The sequence below is a fragment of the Canis lupus genome, chromosome 3 (assembly GCF_003254725.2).
Source record: "Canis lupus dingo isolate Sandy chromosome 3, ASM325472v2, whole genome shotgun sequence".
NCBI lineage: Eukaryota > Metazoa > Chordata > Mammalia > Carnivora > Canidae > Canis > Canis lupus.
The window spans coordinates 54,843,273-54,869,085 of record NC_064245.1 but is presented as its reverse complement, the minus strand read 5'-3'; the positions used below and the strand labels follow the sequence as shown (position 1 = coordinate 54,869,085).

Here is a 25,813-nt window from a genome sequence, read left to right as displayed (position 1 = left end):
GTGATGTTGAGCATCTTTTCATGTGTCTGTTGGCCATCTGGATGTCATTTTTGGAGAAATGTTCATGTCTTCTGTTTTTGAACGTATATAAAGGAAATTATATGTACAGTATGTGTTCTTTTGTGTATGGCTTTTTTCTCTTAACATGTCTTAGATTCATCCCAGTGGTTGTGTGTGACAGTAGCTCATTCTTTTTCATTGTTGTATAATCTGTTGTATGAATGTGCCATGATTCATTTATGCATTTAACTCTTGCTGAACATCTGGGTTATTTCTGTTTGGGGGCCATTAAGAACATTCTTATACATGTCACTTAGGGTGCATATGTAAACATTTCTGTTGAGTATTATACAAGTGGAATCGTTATGTCATAGAGTGTGCATGTAGTCAACATTAGATCTTACCAAATAGTTACCCAAAGTGATTATATCAGTTCATGCTCAACTGCCAAGTTAAGAGAGTTAAGAGTACATTCTAGTTGTCCCACATCCTCTGCAAAACTTGGTATTGTCAGTTTTTGTAGTTTTAGTCATATAGTAGGATGAGGACATACTTTATTGTGGTTTTAATTTTTTGTGTTTCTGACAATTAATGATGCTGATTGTGCCAATAACTGGATATCCTCCTTCATGAGATAATTTTTCTTTTAAAAAAATTATTATGGAAGTATAGTAGATATACAGTGCTATCCTAGTTTGAGGTGTATGACATAGTGTTTCAACTATTCTGTAAAAGTATAGTCACCATCTATCACCAATTAATGTTGTTATAATATTATTGGGTATATTCTCTATGCCGTTCTTCTCATCTCCATGACTTATTTTATAACTGAAAGTTTGTACTTCTTAATCCCCTCTACCTACTTTGCTCATCCCCCTCAACGACTTCCCCTCTGGCAACAGTTTGTTCTCTGTATTTAAGAGCTTGTTTATTTTGTTTGTTTGTTCATTAGTTTTTTAGTTTCCACATATATATGAAACCATATGGTATATGTCTTTCACTGTTTGACTTCACTTTAACATAATATCCTCTAGCTCTATCCATGTTGTTTCAAATGGCAAGATCTCATTCTTTTTTATGAATAATATTCCATTGTAATGTGTACCACATTTTCTTTATCTTTTTGTGTATTGATGGACACTTGGGTTGCTTCTATATCTTGGCTTTTGATAAAAAGAAAATCTTAATTTTAATGAAGTTACTTTTTTTTATTTTTATTTTTTTTTATTTTTTTTATTTTTTTTTTTTATTGGTGTTCAATTTACTAACATACAGAATAACACCCAGTGCCCGTCACCCATTCACTCCCACCCCCCGCCCTCCTCCCCTTCTACCACCCCTAGTTCGTTTCCCAGAGTTAGCAGTCTTTATGTTCTGTCTCCCTTTCTGATATTTCCCACCCATTTCTTCTCCCTTCCCTTATTTTCCCTTTCACTATTATTTATATTCCCCAAATGAATGAGAACATATAATGTTTGTCCTTCTCCGACTGACTTACTTCACTCAGCATAATACCCTCCAGTTCCATCCACGTTGAAGCAAATGGTGGGTATTTGTCATTTCTAATAGCTGAGTAATATTCCATTGTATACATAAACCACATCTTCTTTATCCATTCATCTTTCGTTGGACACCGAGGCTCCTTCCACAGTTTGGCTATAGTGGCCATTGCTGCTAGAAACATCGGGGTGCAGGTGTCCCGGCGTTTCATTGCATTTGTATCTTTGGGGTAAATCCCCAACAGTGCAATTGCTGGGTCGTAGGGCAGGTCTATTTTTAACTGTTTGAGGAACCTCCACACAGTTTTCCAGAGTGGCTGCACCAGTTCACATTCCCACCAACAGTGTAAGAGGGTTCCCTTTTCTCCGCATCCTCTCCAACATTTGTTGTTTCCTGCCTTGTTAATTTTCCCCATTCTCACTGGTGTGAGGTAGTATCTCATTGTAGTTTTGATTTGTATTTCCCTGATGGCAAGTGATGCAGAGCATTTTCTCATATGCATGTTGGCCATGTCTATGTCTTCCTCTGTGAGATTTCTGTTCATGTCTTTTGCCCATTTCATGATTGGATTGTTTGTTTCTTTGGTGTTGAGTTTAATAAGTTCTTTATAGATCTTGGAAACTAGCCCTTTATCTGATATGTCATTTGCAAATATCTTCTCCCATTCTGTAGGTTGTCTTTGAGTTTTGTTGACTGTATCCTTTGCTGTGCAAAAGCTTCTTATCTTGATGAAGTCCCAATAGTTCATTTTTGCTTTTGTTTCTTTTGCCTTCGTGGATGTATCTTGCAAGAAGTTACTATGGCCGAGTTCAAAAAGGGTGTTGCCTGTGTTCTTCTCTAGGATTTTGATGGAATCTTGTCTCACATTTAGATCTTTCATCCATTTTGAGTTTATCTTTGTGTATGGTGAAAGAGAGTGGTCTAGTTTCATTCTTCTGCATGTGGATGTCCAATTTTCCCAGCACCATTTATTGAAGAGACTGTCTTTCTTCCAATGGATAGTCTTTCCTCCTTTATCGAATATTAGTTGCCCATAAAGTTCAGGGTCCACTTCTGGATTCTCTATTCTGTTCCACTGATCTATGTGTCTGTTTTTGTGCCAGTACCACACTGCCTTGATGACCACAGCTTTGTAGTACAACCTGAAATCTGGCATTGTGATGCCCCCAGATATGGTTTTCTTTTTTAAAATTCCCCTGGCTATTCGGGGTCTTTTCTGATTCCACACAAATCTTAAAATAATTTGTTCTGACTCTCTGAAGAAAGTCCATGGTATTTTGATAGGGATTGCATTAAACGTGTATATTGCCCTGGGTAACATTGACATTTTCACAATATTAATTCTGCCAATCCATGAGCATGGAATATTTTTCCATCTCTTTGTGTCTTCCTCAATTTCTTTCAGAAGTGTTCTATAGTTTTGAGGGTATAGATCCTTTACATCTTTGGTGAGGTTTATTCCTAGGTATCTTATGCTTTTGGGTGCAATTGTAAATGGGATTGACTCCTTAATTTCTCTTTCTTCAGTCTCATTGTTTGTGTATAGAAATGCCACTGACTTCTGGGCATTGATTTTGTATCCTGCCACGCTACCGAATTGCTGTATGAGTTCTAGCAATCTTGGGGTGGAGACTTTTGGGTTTTCTATGTAGAGTATCATGTCATCGGCGAAGAGGGTGAAGTTACTTTATCAATCTTTTTCTTTAGTAAGGCGAAGGCTTTCTGTGCCCCCCCCCTTTTTTTTCTCTTTCTGTGTCCTCTTTAAGAAGCTTGACATCCTCAAAATGATTAAGATATTGTCTTAGGTTCTCTTCAAGGAGTTTTATTGATTTACATTTAATGTTTAGATCTATAAACCAACTGTATTTTTGTTTTCTATATTGTTTTCTCACACATATATATGGTGTGAGGTAGAGGTTAAGGTTCATTTTTTTTTCCCCATATAGCTACATATTAAAAAACTATCCTTGCCCTGTACATTGCTGGACAAATTTTTTGTAAATCAGGTCATTTTGTTTGAATGAATATGTTTCTGGAGTTCTGTTCTATTCCAATGTTATATTTATTTATTCTTTTACCAATTCTGCATAACTTCACACTAAATCTTGGTATCTGGTAGTAAAAATTCTCCAGCTTTGTTCTTCTTCAAAATTATGTAGGCTAATTTTGGTCTTTTTGCATTTTTCGTATAAATAAAATTTGTATTCAGCTTCTCAGTTTTTACCTTCCAAAATCATGAGATTTTGATAGGGATTGCATTGAATCTATAGATTGGTGAGGAGATAATTGACATTTTGATGGTATTGAGTCTTCCAAACCATGAAACACTTATTTAAGTCCTTTAAAATTTCTCTCAGTAATATTTTGAGTTTTCTGGTAGCAGTCTTGTATGCTTCTTAGTAGGTTTATTGCCTAGGTATTTGATTTTTAAATGCTACTATAAGTTATTGGTTTTTTATCTTTGTTTTTTAAAAGATTTTATTTATTTGAGAGAGATAGAGAGAACACAAGTAGGGGGAGAGGGAGAAGCAGACTCCCCACTGAGCAGGGAGCCTGATGTGGGGCTCCATCCCAGGACCGTGGGATCATGACCTAAGCCAAAGGCAGACATTTAACTGGCTGAGCCATCCAGGCACCCCATGATTGTTTTTTTTTTTTATTTTTTATTTATTTATGATAGTCACAGAGAGAGAGAGAGAGAGAGGCAGAGACATAGGCAGAGGGATAAGCAGGCTCCATGCACCGGGAGCCTGATGTGGGATTCGATCCTGGGTCTCCAGGATCGCGCCCTGGGCCAAAGGCAGGCGCCAAACCGCTGCGCCACCCAGGGATCCCCCATGATTGTTTTTTTAAATGTCTGTGTTGGAACTGGTGGTGGATAAAAATACAGTTGATTTTCCTATATTGACCTTGTATCTAGTGACCTTGCTAAATTCACTAATTCTAATAATTTATTTGTAGATCACTGTACATAGTACACATGTACAATCATGCCATCTGCAAACAATAATAATTGTACTTCCTTTCTAATCTTTAGACATTTTATTTCTTTTTCTTGCCTTATTATATGGTCTAGGACCTCTGGCATATTGGTGAATAGAAGTACTGATAGTGAACATCTTTGTTTCATTCCAGTCTTACACAGAAACAGAAAGCTCTAAGTATTTCCTCACAGAGTATGTTTGCTGTGAATATTTTGTAGATACCTTTTATTAGATTAAGGATGCTTCCTTCTATTACTAGTCTGCTGAGGGTTTTATCATTAACTTTATCAATTACTTCTCTTATTTTCAGATAGTGATACAGTAATTTTCCCCTTTATTTTCTTTTTTAAAATATGTAATTGATTTTATTAAGGAATGCATGAATTGGGCAGCATCCCATCTAGCAAGTAGAGAGATGCTCTTTGTTTTGTTTTCCTAATATGGTGAACAACACTGATTTTCCAAATTAAACCTATTTTGGATTCCTTATATAAGCCAGACTTAGTTGTCTTGCTTTATCCTATGTAACCAAATCCAATTTGCTGAATTTATAAAAATATTTTTATGACTACTACATGAGAGAAATTAGCCTATAATTTTTCCTTTCTTGTAATGAAATTGTGAGATTTTGATTACCAAGTTTATGCTGGTCTCATACAAAAGTTAATGTTTCTTTTTTTAGCGTTCAAGAGTTTAAGATTGGTGTTGTTTTTTCCTGAAATGTTTAGGAAAATTAACCAGCGAGGTTATCTGAATCTGAAGTTTTCTTTGTTGAGGATTTTGTTCGTTTGTGGTTGTTTTTTAAAGATTGATTGATTTGAGAGAGAGCACTATTAACACTTACGTTCTGTTAGATTAACATCAAATGGATTTAGAAATCTTTAAAATTAAATACATACTAAAATTTTTCTGCCTCATTGTTACTTTACATTTTCTGGATTTGAATTCACATGATTATGTGGAGTATTACCAAATGTTGTATTGAAATCAAGGTGCTTTTCCTAGGTTATATTTTTATTTCTGCAGGTCCCGCTCAGTCTGGAATTTTGTCCGATCGTGAGGTGGTAAATCTCTTTCTTCATTTTACTGTCAACCCTAAACCACGAGTTGAATATATCGATCGGCCCCGATGCTGCCTGCGGGGGAAAGAGTGCTGCATCAACAGGTTCCAGCAGGTGGAGAGCCGCTGGGGTTACAGTGGCACAAGCGACCGCATCAGGTAGCTTCTTCACCACAAGTGCGGGCTCCCTTCTCTGTATTGCAGAAGATCTTTGACCACATTTTAGTTTCAACTTTGTTTAATACATCTCTGAGTTACTACAACAGTCAAGAGTCAGGGAGGTACAGCTATCTCCTCACTGGACCATGAGTGAGAGGACCTCTCAGGAAACAAGTGAAGGTAGAAGGGCTGGGGGGGTGGTTTCCTACGGCCTGGGTTCTGTTTGGACTGCCACCGCTGGCCAGTGGGCTCTGCACCTTGAATCAAACACTTGCTATTATAGCGTTTAACTTGAGCTTTTTCTTTGCATGGGATACTGCACAGGGGATATAGCTCCATGTATGCTACGAAAGCTGAAATGGCTAAAAAAAAAATCCAAGAATTTTGAAAGATGCATGGATATAATCCTGTTGAGCAATTTATCTTTGCTCTACTGTGTTTTCTTTAGGTTAAATGTAAAAATAAAATAAGTACCAGTTTTCATAAAATAGACCTTTTGGATTTTTACTTACTTAATGGCACTTTAGCATCAAACTAGGAACTTAATAAAACAAATTTGTTAAAAAAAACAATTCTGAGGGGGAGGACTTATAAATGACTGGGTGAAAATGGAAATAAATGCATTTGTGGACTATTTGATAATCAGTCACAATGAGAATGTTTTATATGTAAACTTATGAGATGAGGCCAAAGTATCACACAAAAGAACAGTAATAATCTAGTTTTAATAGAGTAGAAATAAATGATTTAAGCATTGAACTCAAATAGCTGGAAAATGAATAGCGAAAGAACAATAGAAATGAGAAGAAAAATTAGATAAATGTAGGAATTAATGAATTTAAAACAGTAGAATTAAACGCATAAGCTGTTTCCTTAAAATAATCAACAAAATAAATAAACCTCAAAGATAGTAAAGGAAAAAAACATACATTTAGAAATAATAATTGGAATAAATCATTCACTAAGGCAATTTTTTTTTAATTCTGAGCTTACCCTGTGCTAATAAATTGAACATCTTGATGGAATGGATCATTTTATAGGCAAATATAAATTATCAAAATTGACTGAAGAAGAAAGCCTGAATAGACCAATGGAAGGAATTAAAAGTTATCAAAGAACTGTCCCTTCACAAGGTGGTTTTTACAGGTGAGTTTTATCAAAACTTCAAGGAACAAGTCATTTCCTTGAGCATTAAAAGAAGAAAATACTTTTGGTTAATTATTGAAAGAAGCATAACCCTTATACAGCAGTCTGATGAGACCAAAACTTTTCTAGGTCTGTCTCTTTGATCCAGAAGAACTTCGACATAAGATATCAGTGTCTTGAATCTAGCAGTACCTCAGAAAAATAGTACTATGTGAGCAAACTGGGTTTATTTGAAGATTGAAAAAAAATGACTTAGTTTTAGGAAATGTATTAATATCTATTCATCACAGTAGCAGATCAAAGAAGAAAAGGAATTTGATTGGTTCAATAGTTGTCAGGAAGACTTGATAAAAATTTCACTTTCATTCCAGATATAACTGTTAATAGATGGGGTCTAGAAAAATTCTTTCACGTGATAGACTATCAAAACCTCAAATAATGAGGCTGGCCAACCTTGCTGTGTTTCAGGAGTATTCTTATGATTCTGGGTGATGTGATTTGTTTATGTTTGTCATAAAAGATAAGGAAATTCGAGCCTTGAATACTGGAAAGGAAGATGTCTTTCATTATTTTTGCAGATAACATTATCTACATTAGTACCAGTTTTCTCTTTTTTATAATAAAATATTTTGTATTCCCTCTTTACCTGATGAAATTCATAGATCATATACTTCACACATTATTTTTAATCAACATGATGACCTAGTTGTAATGTAATGAAGCAGTGTTACTGAGATAAAATACATACTTCAAATGTAGGCACTTGGGCAGGACCACACTAGAAGATAGTCTGTGTACACACCAGCATGCTGAGACAGCCATCGTGGCAGGGGACAGGTGTATCATATTAATGTGTCAAAAACCAGGAGCATTGGTGCTGCCAATCGTGTCATTTTTTTAAAGGTTTCAAATAAAACAAAGTACAGTCAGTCATATTTATTATTTTCCAGATTTGCGACTCACCTATTCACTAAAATTTATTTGTACTCTCAAAATCGATACTTGCAGGGCTTTCTTAAGTCATAGGAAAGATTATAGTTGCCTGGGAAGTATTTTCCGACTTGAGATCACAAGAAGATACTCTCTGCCTTATTTCAGCTTTCCTGTAGAAATGGGGACAGTTGAGGGCCATGCAATATAGGGCAGGACACTGGCCCTGGGGTCATTTGGGCAATGTGAATCCTAACTCTCCACCATTGGTGGGGGGCCTCAGGCAAAGTCACTTAACACTTCTGAACCTTTGTTTTCTCTTTTGTAAAATAAAGATAATGGAATTTACTAGGATAGAGTTGTTTTTAGGATTTAAGATTATAATCTCTGTGAGGTTGTGCGTGTGTGTGTGTGTGTGTGTGTGTGTGTGAGAGAGAGAGAGAGAGAGAGAGAGAGAGAGAGAGAGATTGAGAGAGAGAGATAATACACACATGTTCCCCCCCTAGGAGCAGTGGTTTAGTATTTGTGGCAACTTTATAGAATATAATTGCTACAAATAACAAGAATTCACTATAAAATACTTTCTATTTATATGGTAATCACCTCTTGTAAAGGTCAGTGAATATTAAAATTGCCTTAAAAAATCTTTGGTTTATGCTGAAACAGTGTGTGATGTTTGAGATTTGAAGAACCCCCTGCTCTGCAGAGAACAGAGTTGGATCTAATCCCCTGATTTCTTTCTGTGCAGAGACATAAGATACATCCTCTGTAGAAGTAATCTTGCTTTATAACAACAACAAAAATCTTTGGTTTGTACATAAAGTAGAATTAGGTTGAACTCTTGTAGTTTTTCACCTATGTGAATTCTGATAGGATATTTGAAAGTTGCTTTGGATCCTTTGTTTTGGGAGACTGTCATAATCATTGCAGTAAATCTGGTGCCCCTGGCTCCCTGCCAGTAGTGCCCCTAAACCTTTGTGAAAACAGAGCATGGTCTTCTTTTTTTTTTTTTTTAATTTTTTATTTATTTATGATAGTCACAGAGAGAGAGAGGCGCAGAGACACAGGCAGAGGGAGAAACAGGCTCCATGCACCGGGAGCCCGACGTGGGATTCGATCCCGGGTCTCCAGGATCACGCTCTGGGCCAAAGGCAGGCGCCAAACCGCTGCGCCACCCAAGGATCCCGAGCATGGTCTTCTTGAGGATAGAATTCCTTTTGAGAACAATGGATTCATCTGGATAACCTCAGGATTAATAAAAATCTGTTAGAACCAATAAAAGAGAATAGTGGCCACTTGTGAAATGTATATGCAAAGACCAGTGATGTTCCCATGTGTCATCAGAATTCAGTTATAGGAACACCTGGGTGACTCAGTGGTTGAGTGTCTGCCTTTGGCTCAGGGCATGATCCCAGTCCCGGGATCAAGTTCCAATCAGGCTCCTTTGGGGAGCCTCCTTCTCCCTCTGCCTGTGTCTCTGCCTCTCTCTGTGTGTCTCTCATGAACAAATGGATGAAATCTTAAAAAAAGAATTTAGTTACAGAGATGGATGATGGCGAGGGTTGAAAGTCCTCAATTCCACTGAACTGCACACTTAATAATGATTAAGTTGGTTGTACATTTTGTTGTATATTTTGCCACAATAAAAAGATAAAATTTTAAAATGTTTAGATTTTCAGTTATAATATTAAATAAAAAAGATCCCATTTATTGTTGTGACAATGTAAAGGAGCAGGAATAAATCCAGTAAGAAACACAGACTTAGGGCATCCCAGGTGGCTCAGTGGTTTAGCACCGCCTTCAGCACAGTGCGTGATCTTGGAGATCCAGGATCGAGTCCCGTGTCGGGCTTCTTACATGGAGCCTGCTTCTCCCTCTGCCTCTGCCTCTGCCTCTCTCTGTGTCTTATCATGAATAAATAAATAAAATCTTAAAAAAAAAAAGAAAGAAAGAAAAGAAACACAGACTCATACCTTTATGAAGAACTAGAGAACTTTGGAATCAATCTTTCCAGGCTAACTGGGTATGTTATGCAGTTCCTTTCCAAAGTCACTTGTGTTTGGTACGGAGGAGCGGCTTGGGAAAATTATTCTAAAATTAATCTGGAAGACTAAATGTTTCTCTTTTTAGAAGAGCAGTATGGGGGCGCCTGGGTGGCTCAGTCAGTTGAGCATCTGCCTTCACATTCAGGTCATGACCTGATCCCCAGGTCCTGGGATTGAGCCCTGAGTCGGGGCTCCCTGCTCAGCGGGGAGCCTGGTTCTTTCTCCCCTGTGTATATTCTCTCTCTCTCTCTGTGTCAAATAAATAAAATCTTTAAAAAAAAAAAAAAGTATGGATTGAATGTGAAAAGTATTATAAAGTTAAAATAAGTGTTGCATGGAACATGCTACAGAGTTCAGAAACCAGTCTAACATAAATGAGCATTTAAAATATAAGGGAAGGAATTTAGAAGGCGAAAAAAGGATTAACTGCTGGGAAAATAAGGTTAGATCCTTTTTTATCCCATCTACCAATATTTGTATAAAGTTAAATTTTAACATTAAAAAAATGAAATCATGAGAATGCTAGAGGAGGTGAATGTTACGATGTGGGTGAGATAGGTCTCTTTAAATTTTGCAGAGATCATAATTTGACTGTAGATAATCCAAAATTTTTATTTGCAAAGCCACCATAAAGTTGATAAATAAATGACAAACAGGATGCTTTCTGTAGTGAATATTTAATGACAAAGCACAGCTGTATAACATGGCCTTTCAAATCCACATGAAAAAGACATCAGCAGAGAAAAATGGGAAAAGAACATGAGTATTTCTTATTAAAGAGAAAATCCAGTAGACAGTAAGCATATGAGCAAATGTTTTAACTCCCTGGTAATCAAAGAAACGTAAATAGAATTTGTCAGTCATCAGTTTCTTGGTGGCACAAAGAAATGAAAATACTCAGGATTACTGAGTGTGACATAGAGTCGATCTTTGTTTCCTGTGGGATGGAAAGTGTGCTAGTCTTTGCGGAAAGCAATTTGATAATGTTTATCTAAAGCCTTAAGAACATGCCTTTCATTTTTCTCAGCAATTGTACTTCTAGGAATTTATTCTAAGGACATAATTGAGGCCCTACAAGATTGTTCATATGGCAATATTGTATAACAAAAACTGCAAATAACCTAGATTATCCAACAACGAGGAATTAAATACAGTAATTGTTTACCTTTTAAAATTAAAAGGAAGTTGCAAATATATATATACATTTTTTGAGATGATTTTTAAAATAACATGGTCATAGAAAATAACTCTTCTTTTCCCATTGTTAAAAAGTAGAACTAAAAGTCTGAAAAGAGAATGCACCAAAAGATAAATGGGGGCTATCTTTGGATTTAGAAATGCTTTAAAATTACTTTGTTTGCTTAGCTGCATTTTCTAAATTTTTTTTTACAGAGAATATATTAACTTTTTAAAATAAACTGTAAATGATATATTTTAAAAATTTTAAGGTGGTCCTTGGACTGTACTGAGAGGTTGACATAGTATTAAGAGCATTGGCTTTTTGATCCAAGCAGTCCTGTACTTGTGTCCCAGACTTTTTGATATAGGCAAGTTTATTTCTCTTAAACCTCAGTTTCTTTTTTTTTTTTTTTAAACCTCGGTTTCTTGAACTATAACTGAAGATAATAAACACAATACTGTTACTTAGTTTATAGAGCTGTTATGATGATTAAAGGAAATAATTCACTTAAAAACCCAAAGCCCAGCACCCGGGACAGGAAGTAACTGGTGTGGTAGTGAGAACAATGATCACTCAAGTTGCTACAGAAGACGATTAGAGTCCCTGCTTTACGTTCACAGATCATCTCTGATCAGTCTCCCAGGGCTGTTTGTACTTACTGTCAGTTTTATACATTCATAAAATGGAGTGAGGTGGGTCTGTTTCTTGACTTGCCCATTGTTTTTGTGCGAAACCTCATCCTGATCCACCTGCATAAATTAGGTCCTGGCCACAGCACTGCACCACCAGTGTTCTGTGTGGCAGCCTGCTTTCTTCCCTGCTCCAATCACTGCCCGTAATTACTGATGGAGTCCTTTGCTCACTTGCCTGTTACTAGTGTCCTCCATTAGGCTATGGGTGCAGTGTGGGCAGACTGGCCTGTTGACCATTATTTCCCTGGTGCCAGGCCCACTACCTGAACCTGACAGGCTCTGAGTTAGGTATGCCTCAAGCTGTTAAGTTGTAGTTTGGGCTGTTGGGCTTTGGGCCTAATGATGGACACGTTTGTGTTCATGAAGATATGCAAACATATTTAGACTAATATACCATTAAAATTACCAATATAACAAAAATGGGTATTTAGGTTAAATTTTCTTTGACTCTCAAGAATTATAGTAGAGAAAAATTCTATTTAAAAGTGTTAGCATTAAGTTAAATTTACTAGAGTTTTGGTAAACAGAGGACACCTCCAAGGATGTCACATTTATGACAGTTCTCCTTTTTATGGGCAAAATTAGATATTCCAGGTAACACTTAAAAAAGTTTTATAAGCCTTCAGACTATGAATACTTACTGAATTATGTGTATTATTTTGTATTTGGCTTCATTCTCTCAGGTTCACAGTTAATAGAAGAATCTCTATAGTCGGATTTGGTTTATATGGATCTATTCATGGTCCCACGGATTATCAAGTGAATATACAGGTACACTTTCTTCCTCACTATATATCATCTCGAAATATAACCAATGTGATATTACAATAAGATCTCATTTTAACAAAATCCAGGTTTCAGTAGAATTATCAAAGCCATCAGAAAGCCAGAACATTTTTGTTTTATAGCCGATCAAAGAGGAGTTTTAAGGGAATTGGGGTCCTTCACAGAAGCATTAGCATATAAAGAGCTCTCCTTTCTCCAGGAATACTTCTGCCGGGCATTCCTGTTGTGCATTGGCTGTCTTAAAACATCCACCTGCTGTTTTTCACAGCACTTGGAACTTTAGCCCTTGAAACTGTCTAATTTCTCAAAACTAAACACCTTCTGATTTCTGGTTGTTGGACTCTGCCCTGCCTCATTCTTGAGATGTGTTCCACCTCAGTTAGGTACCTCTCATTCCCTTCCAGTAAACCAGTGTTCTTCCACTATCGTGATTACACACCCAATTAGTAAAATCGTATTTGAAACACATCTATGAAGTGGACTTGTATTTACAAACTATGCACATGCAATGCAATACTGAATTTTGATAATTTTGCATAAGAAAACAATAGAAATGAGAAGAGGAAGTAAACAGTGTTTGAAAACTTTTATTAAAATAACTGCCTGGGATCCCTGGGTGGCGCAGCGGTTTGGCACCTGCCTTTGGCCCAGGGCGCGGTCCTGGAGACCCGGGATCGAATCCCACGTCGGGCTCCCGGTGCATGGAGCCTGCTTCTCCCTCTGCCTGTGTCTCTGCCCCTCTCTCTGTGTGTATGACTATCATAAATAAATAAAAATTAAAAAAAAATAACTGCCTTCCCTAAAATGTTATTAATACATTAGTTTTAATAGTGAAAACCTTGGTGACCTTTGTGTTCAGAATGCATCATTAGTTTTCCAAATATGGAACGATTCAGAGGTCTGATTGGATGATAGCTGAAAAAGATTCCTCACCACCTCACAAAGACACCTTGCTACGAATGTAAGAACCACATTATTGGCTTTGCTCGTGACATGCTCATAGTCTAATCCTGTTTGCTACAGTTATAGCGGAACTCGGTTGGGGTACCTGGGAGGTGCAGTCAGACCCCCAACTCTTGGTTTTGGCTCGGGTCGTGACATGGAGTCCATCCCATGTTGGGCTCAGTGCAGAGTCTGCTTGAGAGTCTTCCTCTCTGCCCTTGCCGCTCAGGCTCTCAAATAAATCTTAAAAAAAATTCAGCTGATGGGTGCCTATCTGGCTCTGTCAGAAGAGTATGCAACTCTCGATCTCGAGGTTGTGACTTTGAGCCCCTCCTTGGGCATAGAGATTATTTGAATAAATATTTTTTGAATAAGAAATCAGCTGATAAATTTACATCACTGATGTAAATTTGTTACTCTTACAAACCAGTTAATGACATTTTAAATATTTTTAACAAATTGAGGTTCAAAACCCACTGAAATTATTTATTTGAAAGATTTCAATGGTTAGAAAATTTTATTTTTCTTGTGTTAAGTACAGTAAAGCCATAGCAAACCTCTGAGGGGTATAAAGGCTTTTCATGAGCACTCCCCATTTCACTTTATAAGTAGTGTTAAGATCCTATCCCAGGAGGATCCGTGAACCCACTTAAGCAGGCTGTATAATCTGCAGACCCAAGAGAGGGCATCAGGGATATAGGTATATTGAAATGGTAGAATAATAAAAACTGAGTAAAATGAGTAGAAATAGGACTTGTGTTTATTTTCTTCCCCCAGTGGCTAGCGTCACGCCCCCTCCAGATCCACCACCAGGCAGATCCTCCTCGGTTTGAGTCTCAGCTCCACCACCTCGAGCTGCGATCGTGGGCAAATAATGTAGTGTGTCTCAGCCTCAGTTTCCTTGTCTGCTGTGGCAGCCGTGGTGCCCACCGTATAGCTTTGTGATGGGATGCACTTGAAGTGTTTGCAACATGATCTGCCACTGGTGTTGCTGGAGTTTCTAATAGGTGCTCAATTGGGCAGCAAAATTGGAGTTTCTAATGGGATTCCTACAGCCGCCTTAGGAGGAAGGCAAAGCAGGGTTTCCACCAAATGAAACAACTGGGGCTCAGGGAAGTGTGGCAGTTTGCTGTGGATTATACTGCCACAGCCAGAACCTGGGGCTTACTACTTTACCCCAGGACACCAGCATGCTGGGTCTTTAAGTTTTTTATGGATCTGTGATCTATGTATAGAAAAGTGCACGTATTTCTAAGCAGTACGTGTGTTTCACTTTTCACAAACTGAACACACTTGTGCAGCCAGCAGCCAGATCAAGGAACAAGATGTTTGAGCGCCCTGGGAGTCTCCCTGTGATCTCTTCTGGTCACTATCCCTGCAGAGATGACCACTGTCCTCACCTCACACAGCATCTACTGGTTTGGTCTTTTTTACCATTCCTGTTTTTATCTGATGTATGCAAAAAAGGCAGGTCTGTGAGCCTCCGCCTCTGCACCTGCTGCCCCCTCAAATGGACCTTTGTAACCCGGGGTGGGCTCTAACTGGAGCTTTTAAAGCTCTCCTCTGTGCGGCCTAACCCCTTCCTGACAAGATAAAATTCTCCTCCACTGAACTGCTTGACCTTATGCATAGCCCTTACTACAAATGCTGTACTGAGTTGTCACTGTACATAGGTCTAGTGGCTGGAAGTTCCTTGAGGGTGAGTCCTTCAGTGCCTGGCACAGATGATGGAACAAAATTGAAAACACAAGGTTTTCACATTTTTGATATATGCATACTTGAATACTGCATTTCAGGTCATTTTAATTCAGTAAATAACATTTAGACATAGGAAATGGCTCTGCAAATTTTCTAGCGGCAAGACTAGCAAGGCGCAAAGGCCCATTTTCCACAGTATCTAAAATCCAAGCGTTCTAAAACCAGTTCCCCGAACTGTGTGTCTTCCGCCGAGCTCATGAGCTAGCATCCTCCCCACTCCTGACTGCCTGTTAGAGCTGTCTCTGGGGGTGAGAAGAATTACACGGCAGAGACACAGCCGCTGTTTTAAGGGCTCTGTATTTTCTGAAACTTTAGTTACATCAACTGAAGTGTATCTTCTCTTTGAAACATTTCAGATCATCGAATATGAAAAAAAACAGACCCTGGGACAAAACGATACTGGATTCAGTTGCGATGGAACTGCTAACACATTCAGGGTGATGTTCAAAGAACCTATAGAGATCCTGCCCAACGTGTGCTACACAGCATGCGCAACACTCAAAGTAAGGGTCTTCCAGGATGTTCCAGGGGGTGAACTGGTGGGTTTCTTCTTGCATGTCACAGCAATTTTCCACAGAAGCTGAGAGTCACTGACAGTAAAACCTTTAGGATGAGGAGAAAGACGGAAGCTGGGAGCTAAGACATAGCCCTTTGAGCAGGAGATTAATGTTTGACAGGAGATAATTATTAAAACCATTTCACAGGATGCCTGGGTGGCTCAGCAGTTAACCGTCTGCCTTTGGCTCAGGGTGTGATCCTGGAATCCCAGGATCAAATCCCACATCAGGCTCCCTGCATGGAGCCTGCTTCTCCCTCTGCCTGCGTCTCTGCCTCTCTCTGTGTCTCTCATGAATAGGTAAATAAAATCTTTAAAAAAATAAAACCATTTCACTCTTGTCTAAAAGCTGACCTCTACAGTCAGTATTTTTAATCATTAACTGGCTTTAATGATTTTAAATGATTTAAAATTTAATGATTTAATGATTTTCTGCTACTTTAAAGTAGCAGAAACTTTATTTTCCATTAAATGGCTTAACATAAAATTTCATATAAGAACTATAATGAAATATAATAGATCATTAATCTAATTAAAACACATTAAATTGCTTATTAAGTGAAAATGACTAATGAACCTTTTGTTCTCATTTAGGGTCCAGATTCCCACTATGGCACAAAAGGATTGAAGAAAGTCGTGCATGAGACACCTGCTGCTAGCAAGACTGTTTTTTTCTTTTTCAGCTCCCCTGGCAATAATAATGGCACTTCAATAGAAGATGGACAAATACCAGAAATAATATTTTATACATAATTTAGCATTCTCATACATCTTGGCTAAATAGTACCATACTGTCTAATCTCAAAGGCATAAAAAACTGGCCACAAAAAAATAGTTTGAGCGTCATGAATATTTATAATTGTAAGATAAGAAACATTTTAGTTTCTTAGAGGAGATGAAGAATGTTGATTTAAATCTCTGCATGGTTTAAAAGCAGAATTTCCATTTTCTTATAACCTTAAGGGAAAAGAGAACTGGATTCTCTTTTTAAAGAGAACTTAAAAAAAAAAACCATGCGGTTCTTTCAGCTTTATCTTGTATAATTTTGTAGATAGCTGACTCACGGTCTTTCAACAGTTTATAGAAAGATCCTTGTTTCAGACAGCTGGTAGTGTTGTTGCCTTAACTGTTGTGAAGATCAGAGGAGTTGGACTTACCGGCTTATGTATTCTGAAGGTTACATGAGCTGAGATGGGTCAGTGTTCCTGCAGAATTCTCATTAATTCCCATAACTAATTTCAGAAAATTAAGAAAATTGACTTTATATTTGGAGTTTTGAAGTAATCAGTTGTTAGCATTTGGAATATTGCTAAAGTTGGCCTAATAAAATGCCCAAGAAAATTTTCCATGTATTTACAAAAAAGGATATTTTATAATAGTATATAGTCATGTGTTACATAGTACGGTTTTAAAATATAAATGGAGTTTGTATAGATTCACAATAATATGGCATAAACAGAGAATATAAAGGTATAGTCTAGACTGGATTCTGTATCACTAAAGTGCAGCACTGTACTTGTATATCTGTATGGGGGATGCTCCTGAGAATGCCCAAGATTGAGATGGCGCTGGTGGTGGTGGCCAGGCGATAATATTACAGAACAAGAAACAATAAAATACTGACCTTTCTAACAGCTACTTTGAAATTTTAAAGATATCCAACAGAATCACTCCTGCTGAAAGTATACTTTCTGTCACCTACACAGTTCTACCTGAGGGAAGATGAGTTTCATATTTATGGCCTCTCGTGTCACAGGTGCAGCTGTATTAGGAGGGGATAGGAAGTATGCCTGGTAGAATAACATTTACGTACTTTTTTATAAAGCAGAATTTTTATATAAATACTTTTTTCCCTTGAAAGTGATTATCTTGTAAAAAAATAAAACTTATGTGTAATGAAGTTGTATCAAATAGTTTGGTGAGATTGTTAAAAATCACAGTTCTTTTAAGTAACAATGTAAAAAGAATTGAGGTTTTCTAAATAATAGTAATTAGGACAAAAAAATTCTCATCCAAAATCGTACTTCCTTTTATATTTTCAAGAAGGTAGTGAGGTGTGTTGGTGGCAGAGGTCTCAGAATAGCTGAAGAAGGGGCATTTTTCTCTGGTAACATCGTCTTAGGGCTCTAAACCTCAGTTAACTGGAACATCTATGGGGTGTGTGGCTCTGGTTAACTAAAGATTAACCAGCAAACACTCTGTAGTAACTTATGGGAAGTACTCGTACCTTACAAAGTATGGTGTGCCCTGGGTCAGTTCATGTGTTTTTGACATTCGAAGCCTTTTGGATGCTTCTCATGTGTGTTGTACTGAAGGATGATTGTAACTGAAGGTAGCTGTAGAGGGTGTAAGGACTGGAACTGTTGACTGATGTGGACATCCCCTGGAATTTGAAAAAAAATAAATACCTATTATCCTTTTATTTTATTATTATTATTTTTTGTCATTGTCTTTTCTTCTGAAAGCTGAGTGTAAGACACCGTTTTGGAATAAGGGTTCTAGTTAAGTGAGGTTTAATTTTACATTTAGGAAGTACTGCCACACAAATGATGCCTGGCTGCTGCCTTAGGGCCATAGAGCAGGAACCTCTGCTGCTTGATCTCTTTTGGGGCCTCAGGTTTTCCCCCTTGTGCTGCCCTCAGGAGGGCGAAGGGAGACTACTCCGGTCTTGACTCTGCGACCAGTGTTCCTAACAGCCTGAGTGTCGCCGCGTGAGGCGCCGACGCGGCCGGGATGAGGTACGTGGTTAGGAGGCCCACCTCCCAGGCAGATTCCGTGGTCGAGAAGGTGCGTCTTGGGGAGCAGGGCTGAGCCCCGGGCTCGCTCCCCGGCTGCACTCCCGAAGGTCCCGGAGATGATGGCTCTGGCCCCCGCCCTCATGCCCCACGTCGGCGGCGGGCGCCCACCTCCGGCCCCACCGGCCGCGCCGCAACACACGGGGCTGCCCGCCTCCAGCTTCGTCTCCTGCCGTTCCGCACGTCAGAATGGCACTTCCTGTCCTGGACAGCGGGCGGCCCTCGGCGCCGGCACCGGGCGGGGGCTCCTGGCCCTGGGCTAGCCGCGCCGCTCACTGCGACCCTTTACTCGCGAGAGCAGAGAAGACCAGCGGTAGCACGGCCTTCCTCCCGGCTGGGTGCGGCGAGGGGTGCGGTAGGGGTAGGGCCGTCACTGCCCGGACGGATCCCGGCCCAGCTCTCCAGCCTTCCGGGACGAGCCGCCACGCTCCCGCCGGCCGCGGGGTCGCCCTCGAGCCGGAGCGGGGGCGCGAGGCTGCCAGGCCGCTCCCGCCCGCCGCGTGCGCAGGCGCAGAGGGCTCTTCCGGCGCCGCTCCGCCGCCGCCCGGCTCCCCCGCGGGGATGCTGCGGCTGGGCCGCGGGCTGAGGCGGCTCCTGTCGGCACGCGGGGCGCGAGCCTCCGCGGGGCTCCCCCTGGGCGCCGAGATGCCCAAGAAGGCTGGTGCGACGAACAAGGCCAGTGCGAGCCCCGTGGCAGGGGGAGGGGGGGAGGCGCGCGGGAGAGAGGCGGGGCGCGGGGGCTGCTGCGGCCTTCCGCCGCCCTCTGGCCGGTGACTGGAGCCGGCGGCTGTGGCACGGCTCCCGTCCCCTCCGCTCCCCCGGACGCACACCTCCGGCCCGGTGGCTCGCGGCGTTGGTCAGCGCGTGCTGCGGAGGTGCGAGGACGGGGAGCCCGGGCCGATCGGGCGGATCGGAGGGCTTCGTGGAGAACTGATTCCCAACGCTTGGGAAACCTCTCCCGGTGGCCAGAAATCCCCGCGCGCGACTGGCTCGTCTTGGTTAACGCGAAAGGGAGCCACACGTGTGGGAAGGTATCCTCTAGCCCGTCAAGTTGTCGAGTGGTGGTTGTCGTTCTAGGGGAAGAGCCAGGAGCCAGAGAGACCACCTCCTTCCTTAGGCCCTGTGACGGTGGATCCCAGAGGTAGTGTCACCATAGCCATCCGCGCCAAGCCAGGGTCCAAACAAAACGCTGTGACAGGTATATGTGGACATGAGGTGGGAGTCACGGGGGCCCCCTCCATCCTCCCTCTGCCTGGGGTAGCTCAGAGTTGATCCGTCCAGTTGGTCTACTTCTCGCACGTGGGATTAGACGCTTCCCCATTTTAAAATTCTAGATTCTAATGTAAAGGTGTAAATCCAGTGTCAAAAGTGAACATACGATGCTGAAAGCATACCAAGTATGCTTTCTAAAATACGGTATTTTAGAAAGAGCACATGTAGACAGATGGGTAGCCTAGAATTAACTAGTTTGTCCTATTTCAGAGCTAGAGGCATTGGCCAGAGAAAGAGAGAAGAGACAATTGGTTGAGTTTAATGACCATCGACCCAAGGAGGAAGGGAAAACCTGGTATCTGAGAGCTCTGGTCTGGGCCCAGTTCTCTCTGTGGGGTGGGGTACTGGACTAAGAGGCTTTCAGTCCGTTCCCTGGAGCCCAAAGGTGCCTCAGAGATCTCTTAGGTGGGACGCCGGTCGGTCAACAGGCAGGGCTCCAGAGGAGCTGTGTTTCCATCTATTGTACATGTTGGGAGTCCAAGGGAACTTGTGTGGGGGTGGGGTTGGGGATGGTATTCTAGGTGGGGAAAGAAGTTTGAGGACCATTGATCTGAATTGTTGTGAGGGTCTTTCTCTTTTCTCTTTTTATACTTTGAAAACAAGACCTGAGAATTCTCAGGATTGCGGTGTTGGGCCTCATTTGTGCTAGTGGCCATATTAGCTTGGCTGTGTGTGGGCTGCACCCACCGTGGCCAGCGTTTTCTGAGGAGTCCCAGTGAACAGTCTGCTTTCGGCATATGTCATGTGTCATTAAATCCCAGGTGCCATCAGCCAGGAGGTACACAAGTATTTTGTGTACTGGCAAGACAATCCACATGAATGCTTTCTTCCCACCTATTGAGAGACACAGTAGGTGCATTTGAAAGGTACTGAAGTGTGGAAAATGGGGACATCTTAGAACTGGAATTGGTGACAGGACAGGAGGTAGGCTGTTGTGCCACCTAGTGCTTGTGTATTCTGTGGCCGCGTCATTCAGGTGGACAGGGTGTAAGTTTGTGAAAATGGCTGTGTGACCCCACATGGGGACCAGCTTATGCTCACTTGCAAGCTCCTTTGAGTACATATTTCTCTTTCTCCAGAATAACCATGGAGAACTAGAACTAGGTTGTGCCAAGTGCTATGTAAATGTTTAAATGCTGTATTATAAAAGCATTAAGAAGCATTCCACATAAGCTCAATCTAGCTCAGTACTCCTTTTCCTGATGACAGAACCTGTGAATTTGCCCATTCACACCCAGCTCCTGGTCCTGCCTTGGGGCTCTCTCTTCCTATCAATTGGGCAATTTCTAGTTGCCTAAGGCACGGGACACTAGGCCTGTCTTGGTCCACAGGGCAGGGTAAATGTCGGTTTTCTCTGGCTTTGTTTCCTGAAATGGTGGAGGCATATTTATCATGTTTATGTTCCCTCAAGTGGGAGTAGTTTACTTGCTCATTTCTTCATGCAGTAGTTATCAGTGAAAAACCCACTCTGTGCCAGGCAACTGCAAACCCTTTTACAAAATATCCTTGCTCCTTAAGGATACAGTCCTCACTGATTTCATTCCAGACGTGACAGCAGAAGCCGTGAGCGTGGCCATCGCAGCTCCCCCATCAGAAGGAGAGGCTAATGCCGAGCTCTGTCGGTACCTTTCCAAGGTCCTGGAGCTCAGGAAGAGTGATGTGGTTTTGGATAAGGTAGGTCTCTCTCTCTGGAAACAGCTTCGATAATTACACATTAGCCATTCTTTTATAAAAATGGATTCTTTTCCAAGTAGTTGAAAAATTAGGTTTTTTTTTAAACTCTCATTTAATCACTAAAATGTGTGAGTTTTGTGTAGTCTTCATTCCTGATGCCCTGATCCTTACTTGGACTGACCATGTTCTGTACGTGTTCTTTAGCTACCGTTTCGAGCATTTTCTTTCTACATGTATCCCTGTACCTGCTGTCAGATTGATCTTGCTTGTCTCTTCCTTCAAGTCATCACTATACTGACAAATCTGAAAGGGTTCCTTTAGGAAGAGAGAAAGCCAGATGAAATCATTAGTATTACGAATTTTCTGTAAGTGTGGGTATCAGAATCACCTGGGAATGATGTCTGAAACACACATTCCTGGGCATCACTCTAGACTTACTGAAACATTATTTGCAGGAGTGAGATCCAACTATGCTTCTAGAGATACACTCTTTAGATCAGGTTCCAGTGGGCATTCAGAGTCTTTGGTTAAAAGGCTGCATCTAAAAATTTCTCCCATTGGGCCACTTCCCTCAATATATCTCCCGCCTGTGGCAGGTCATTTCTGATTCTCTGTCGGTGCACACACTCTGACATTTGCCTGAAAGGCACTTCCCACTCTTCTACCCCTATAGATAATCCTTGCTCAGATCTTACCTCCTTTAAAGGATGTTTTAAAATGAAACCCTAGGCTCAGTTGGTTGTGGAATTACAGCATTTGTGCTTTTTTTTTTTTTTTTTTGGAGTTTTCAGAAATATGTAACAGAACAGCAATTTGTTCTATATTTGGAATTATTTTTATACAAAGTTTATATAAAACCCCAGTGTTTGGTAATTTACAAATAATTTTTCACTTTTAATTTAAACAAAGAAGTACTTAAAAATACAATATTCTACATCTGGACTCTCTTCATTTTGAAATTTTAATGCCAGTTTTTATTACAGAAATCTATGTATGAAGGTAAAAACCCTGCAGAGTTGTACACATTAGTAGTAAGGTGGAATCTAAGAGAATCTTCAGTTAGACCAGAAATCCAGAAATGACCGAGAGAAAGCAATAGCTTAGTCCACCTGTGGCAGCCCCCTAAAGACACAGCTGTGATGGATGCAGCTGAGCTCTGCTGTCTCTAATAGCACTAAAATGTTCAGTGGGTCATCCTGACACCATTTTTTCCTTTTGGTCCAGGGTGGTAAATCTCGTGAAAAAGTGGTGAAGCTATTAGCATCCACAACTGCTGAAGAGATCTTGGAGAAATTAAAGCAACAAGTCGAGAAGAAATAAAAGCAAGTTATGAGAAATACATTCTTGAGAAGCTTTTTAAATTGCTATTAGTGAAGAGGCTGTTAAGTAGGAAAATATATTTCAGTGCATGGAAGAATATGAAAAAAAATTAAGAATAGGACTCAAAAAAGAAGCAGGAATTTTAAAAGTACTTCTGTTCAATTCAGGTTCTAACATCCCTGACCCCAGAGAGGTTGGAACATTAGTCCAATCTCATCGCGCTACACAGGAACAGCTGGAAGGGATCTTTAAGCCCCTTTCATCCTGTGGTGGGGCTTCCAGAAGTTGAGAGACTTGTTCAGGATCACATCGTACAGGATGGCAGCTAGAACCAAGACCCTTTGACTCCTGGCTGAATGCAGTTTATCCTGATTGTAAATGAAGATTATTTCCACAGCACTTCCAGTGTTCTGAGGATTCCCTTCTCTAGAGTTTACAAGTGACAGAAGAAAACCCGTCACACTGTTTTGTGGTCTTACTTTATATTTTAAAAGGCTTATCTAAATACAAAAATGCTTTTTTTGTCTTTTTAAAACTCTATGGAGCATTTTGTGAAAAAGTAAATAGTAATCAGGACTTATAATTTAATGTTAAGTATTTTGGGGAAGTCACTGAATTTTCATCCTCATTGGATTGTAACTTACAGTCTTCAAACTGGTAGTTCTTATGAATCTCCAAAGATCCTTAAAAGAAGCAGGCCTGGAAGCTACTTTCAGTATTTGTAAAGGCCTATCAGAAATCATATCTACAAAAAAAAATTTTTTTAAATCATATCTACATTAAAGCTTCAGAAGCTAATAATAAATACTTTGTTTTTAAATATCCAATGCAAATTATAGTGACTTGGGCAGATAAATAAGTTCATTATCTTTGCTGATCAGAATCAAAGCTGATGTGTGCTTTTGTCTAAGTATGTGAGAAAATGTACTGGTAGACAAAATGTTTAAAAATACAAAATCTCAAAAAAATAAAAATACAAAATCTCCAAGAAGGACCAATAATAAAAACTACTGATGGTGAAAGAGCTGGGAAACAGTCATCTAGTACAAGTCTTACTCTGTTGATAGGAACCAAGGACAAGAGTCACCTGGATTACCCAAGATCACAGCCAACACTAACGACAGAACATGAGTTATGCTCACTGCCTTCTTTTCTAACCATCAAGCCATACCGCCTCCAAATGTGCTTCTGTAGTACCTGGTCTTGGCTTCAAAACTTTTCCTACTCTTTCCCTATACATTCCAATGTGTTAGCTCTAAAGGCATTTTACTTATGTTTTTTGGATCACGGTTAAGATGCTTTCCTTGACAAGAGAAACCCAGCTCTATCTGGCTTATACAATAAAGGAATTTGCCCAATACCTGGCAAGTTCAGAGGTAGGGTTTACTTAGGGATTAGTCTGATGCAGCAGCTCAGTAATGTCATAAAGGATCCCTTTCTTTCCTTCCCCTGACTCACTAGCTTGCAATGCCAGTTTCATCCTTAGGTCCCACTTCCTTCACAGAGGCAAAAAGGCAACAGCTCTAGGCTTCATGTCCACGTTACCCCCTCCAGCAGGAAAAGAGGCCACTCAGAAAAGCTCTGCTATTTTCCAAAAGCTCTCAGCTTCTCCCCACTCCTTTGGTGTCTAGGGGGTGGGGAGAAGCAGATGTAGGTGGCAACTTTGCAATGTTTAAAGTTCCAACAGCTAAAAACTTAGACTTCAGGAGGCAGTTCTCTGGGCTGTGGGCTGCCAGCATACCCTCCCTCCCCCTTTTATAGATTCCAGGGATTTGGTTAAGTAGTTTCCTGAGCTGTAATACAGAATATAAATTTAAAAACCCATTGTGACCCCAACTACAGATTTTTATTTTTTTGATTTTATTTTTTAAAGATTTTGTTTACCTATTCATGAAAGATACAGAGAGGCAGAGACAAAGGCAGAGGGAGAAGCAGGCTCCCTGTGGGGAGCTGGACGTGGGACTCATTCCCAAGACCCTGGGATCACAACATGAGCCGAAGGCAGATGCTCAACCACTGAGACACCCAGATGTCCCCCAACTATAGGTTTTTAAAATGTAACTAGAGACTAAAATTTTTAAGAAGCTAGATTTTCAATTTACATCCAAGAGGTGGCACCATAACGCAACAGCAGAAAGCCACACAATTTGAAGGGACTAACCAGTTCCTTTTGAAGTGAGTAGTACTAGTAGGAAATGTCTTCTGTAGTACCTACCAGTGTCACAGATCCTTCTTGTCTGGTCTTGGAGACATTTCTTAGGCTTATCCCCTCATTCCTTGAGTTCAGTGTGGGCCAGTGAGGTGGTAAACACCCTGGGTACTTGGAGGTCCCAGCTCAGTACCTCAGTGGAGTCAGCATGGCCCCGAATGTCTCCTTTCATTCTGCAGCTTTCAGAAATCCCATTTAGTTGGTGTTTTTGAAAATGCAATCAGGCTGAAAAATTGGCAAGGGATTTATTTCTAAACACAATGCCAGGTTATTAATTCGAGTGAAGGACACACCTGCCAAATAGACTGTATAGTGGGATCCTCTAGTGAGTACATTCTGTTGCTTTGGGAAATCTCTTCAAGAAGCCAGTCATCATTTGAAGATGCTTGGATTCAGAACCCAGGAAATTAGGGGGTGGGGCAGAGGAGCTATGACCATCTGAGATAGACTCTATCTCATCATCCCTTCTCCTGGGATAACACTGGATGTGGACACTTCCTGGCACAGGAGCTCCCCTTCTCTAGGCTTGGGAAAGACCACCAACTTCTGCCCACACATGTGTTCCTCTGACAGTCTTTCTTATTCAATTGATAGTTTTCAGCATTTTGTAATCCTTTTCTAGCTGTGTGCCCCAGGGCCCAGCCAATCCCCTTGTATGGGCAAACAGTCTGGGCACACTTGGCAGCACAGTTTATAAACTCAGTGGTCATTTCTACATGAAACTCCTCCAGAAGTGGTTTTACTATCACATTGGCTTTCCGATTGTTTCAGAGCCTTCCGTTTCCCTAGAGATACGTTGGGGGGT

General features: G+C 40.4%; 2 protein-coding genes and 1 long non-coding RNA gene across 5 annotated transcripts in view; 2 read left to right on the top strand and 1 right to left on the bottom strand.

Annotated features, from left to right (window-relative positions):
- Positions 1–18,171, top strand: part of BTBD1 (BTB domain containing 1) — a 43,397-nt gene extending 25,226 nt beyond the window's left edge. Inside the window, exons 5-8 of the mRNA XM_025436879.3 lie at positions 5,511–5,703; positions 12,380–12,467; positions 15,539–15,685; positions 16,333–18,171. Of these exons, the coding sequence (XP_025292664.1) occupies positions 5,511–5,703; positions 12,380–12,467; positions 15,539–15,685; positions 16,333–16,491 (587 nt within the window). The 3' untranslated portion in view covers positions 16,492–18,171. The remainder of the gene's footprint in view (positions 1–5,510; positions 5,704–12,379; positions 12,468–15,538; positions 15,686–16,332) is intronic.
- On the bottom strand, positions 15,464–18,783 carry LOC118354236 (uncharacterized). Of its 2 annotated transcripts, none has more exons than XR_004814348.2 (3): positions 18,645–18,783; positions 17,966–18,121; positions 15,464–15,785 (listed from the first exon to the last, which is right to left on the bottom strand). It is a non-coding gene; the product is annotated as an uncharacterized LOC118354236 (long non-coding RNA). The 2 variants fall into 2 exon arrangements; XR_004814347.2 differs by lacking the exon at positions 18,645–18,783 and adding an exon at positions 18,498–18,638.
- On the top strand, positions 18,721–23,838 carry C3H15orf40 (chromosome 3 C15orf40 homolog). Of its 2 annotated transcripts, XM_025436901.3 has the most exons (4): positions 19,051–19,208; positions 19,611–19,731; positions 21,352–21,479; positions 22,704–23,838. In XM_025436901.3, exons 1-4 carry the CDS (start codon positions 19,095–19,097, stop codon positions 22,797–22,799), a joined length of 459 nt encoding a protein of 152 aa, XP_025292686.1. In that variant the 5' UTR covers positions 19,051–19,094; the 3' UTR covers positions 22,800–23,838. The 2 variants fall into 2 exon arrangements, with proteins under 2 accessions (XP_048964461.1, XP_025292686.1); XM_049108504.1 differs by lacking the exons at positions 19,611–19,731; positions 22,704–23,838 and having other exon boundaries at positions 18,721–19,208; positions 21,352–21,485.
- Positions 23,839–25,813: the final 1,975 nt, after the last annotated feature.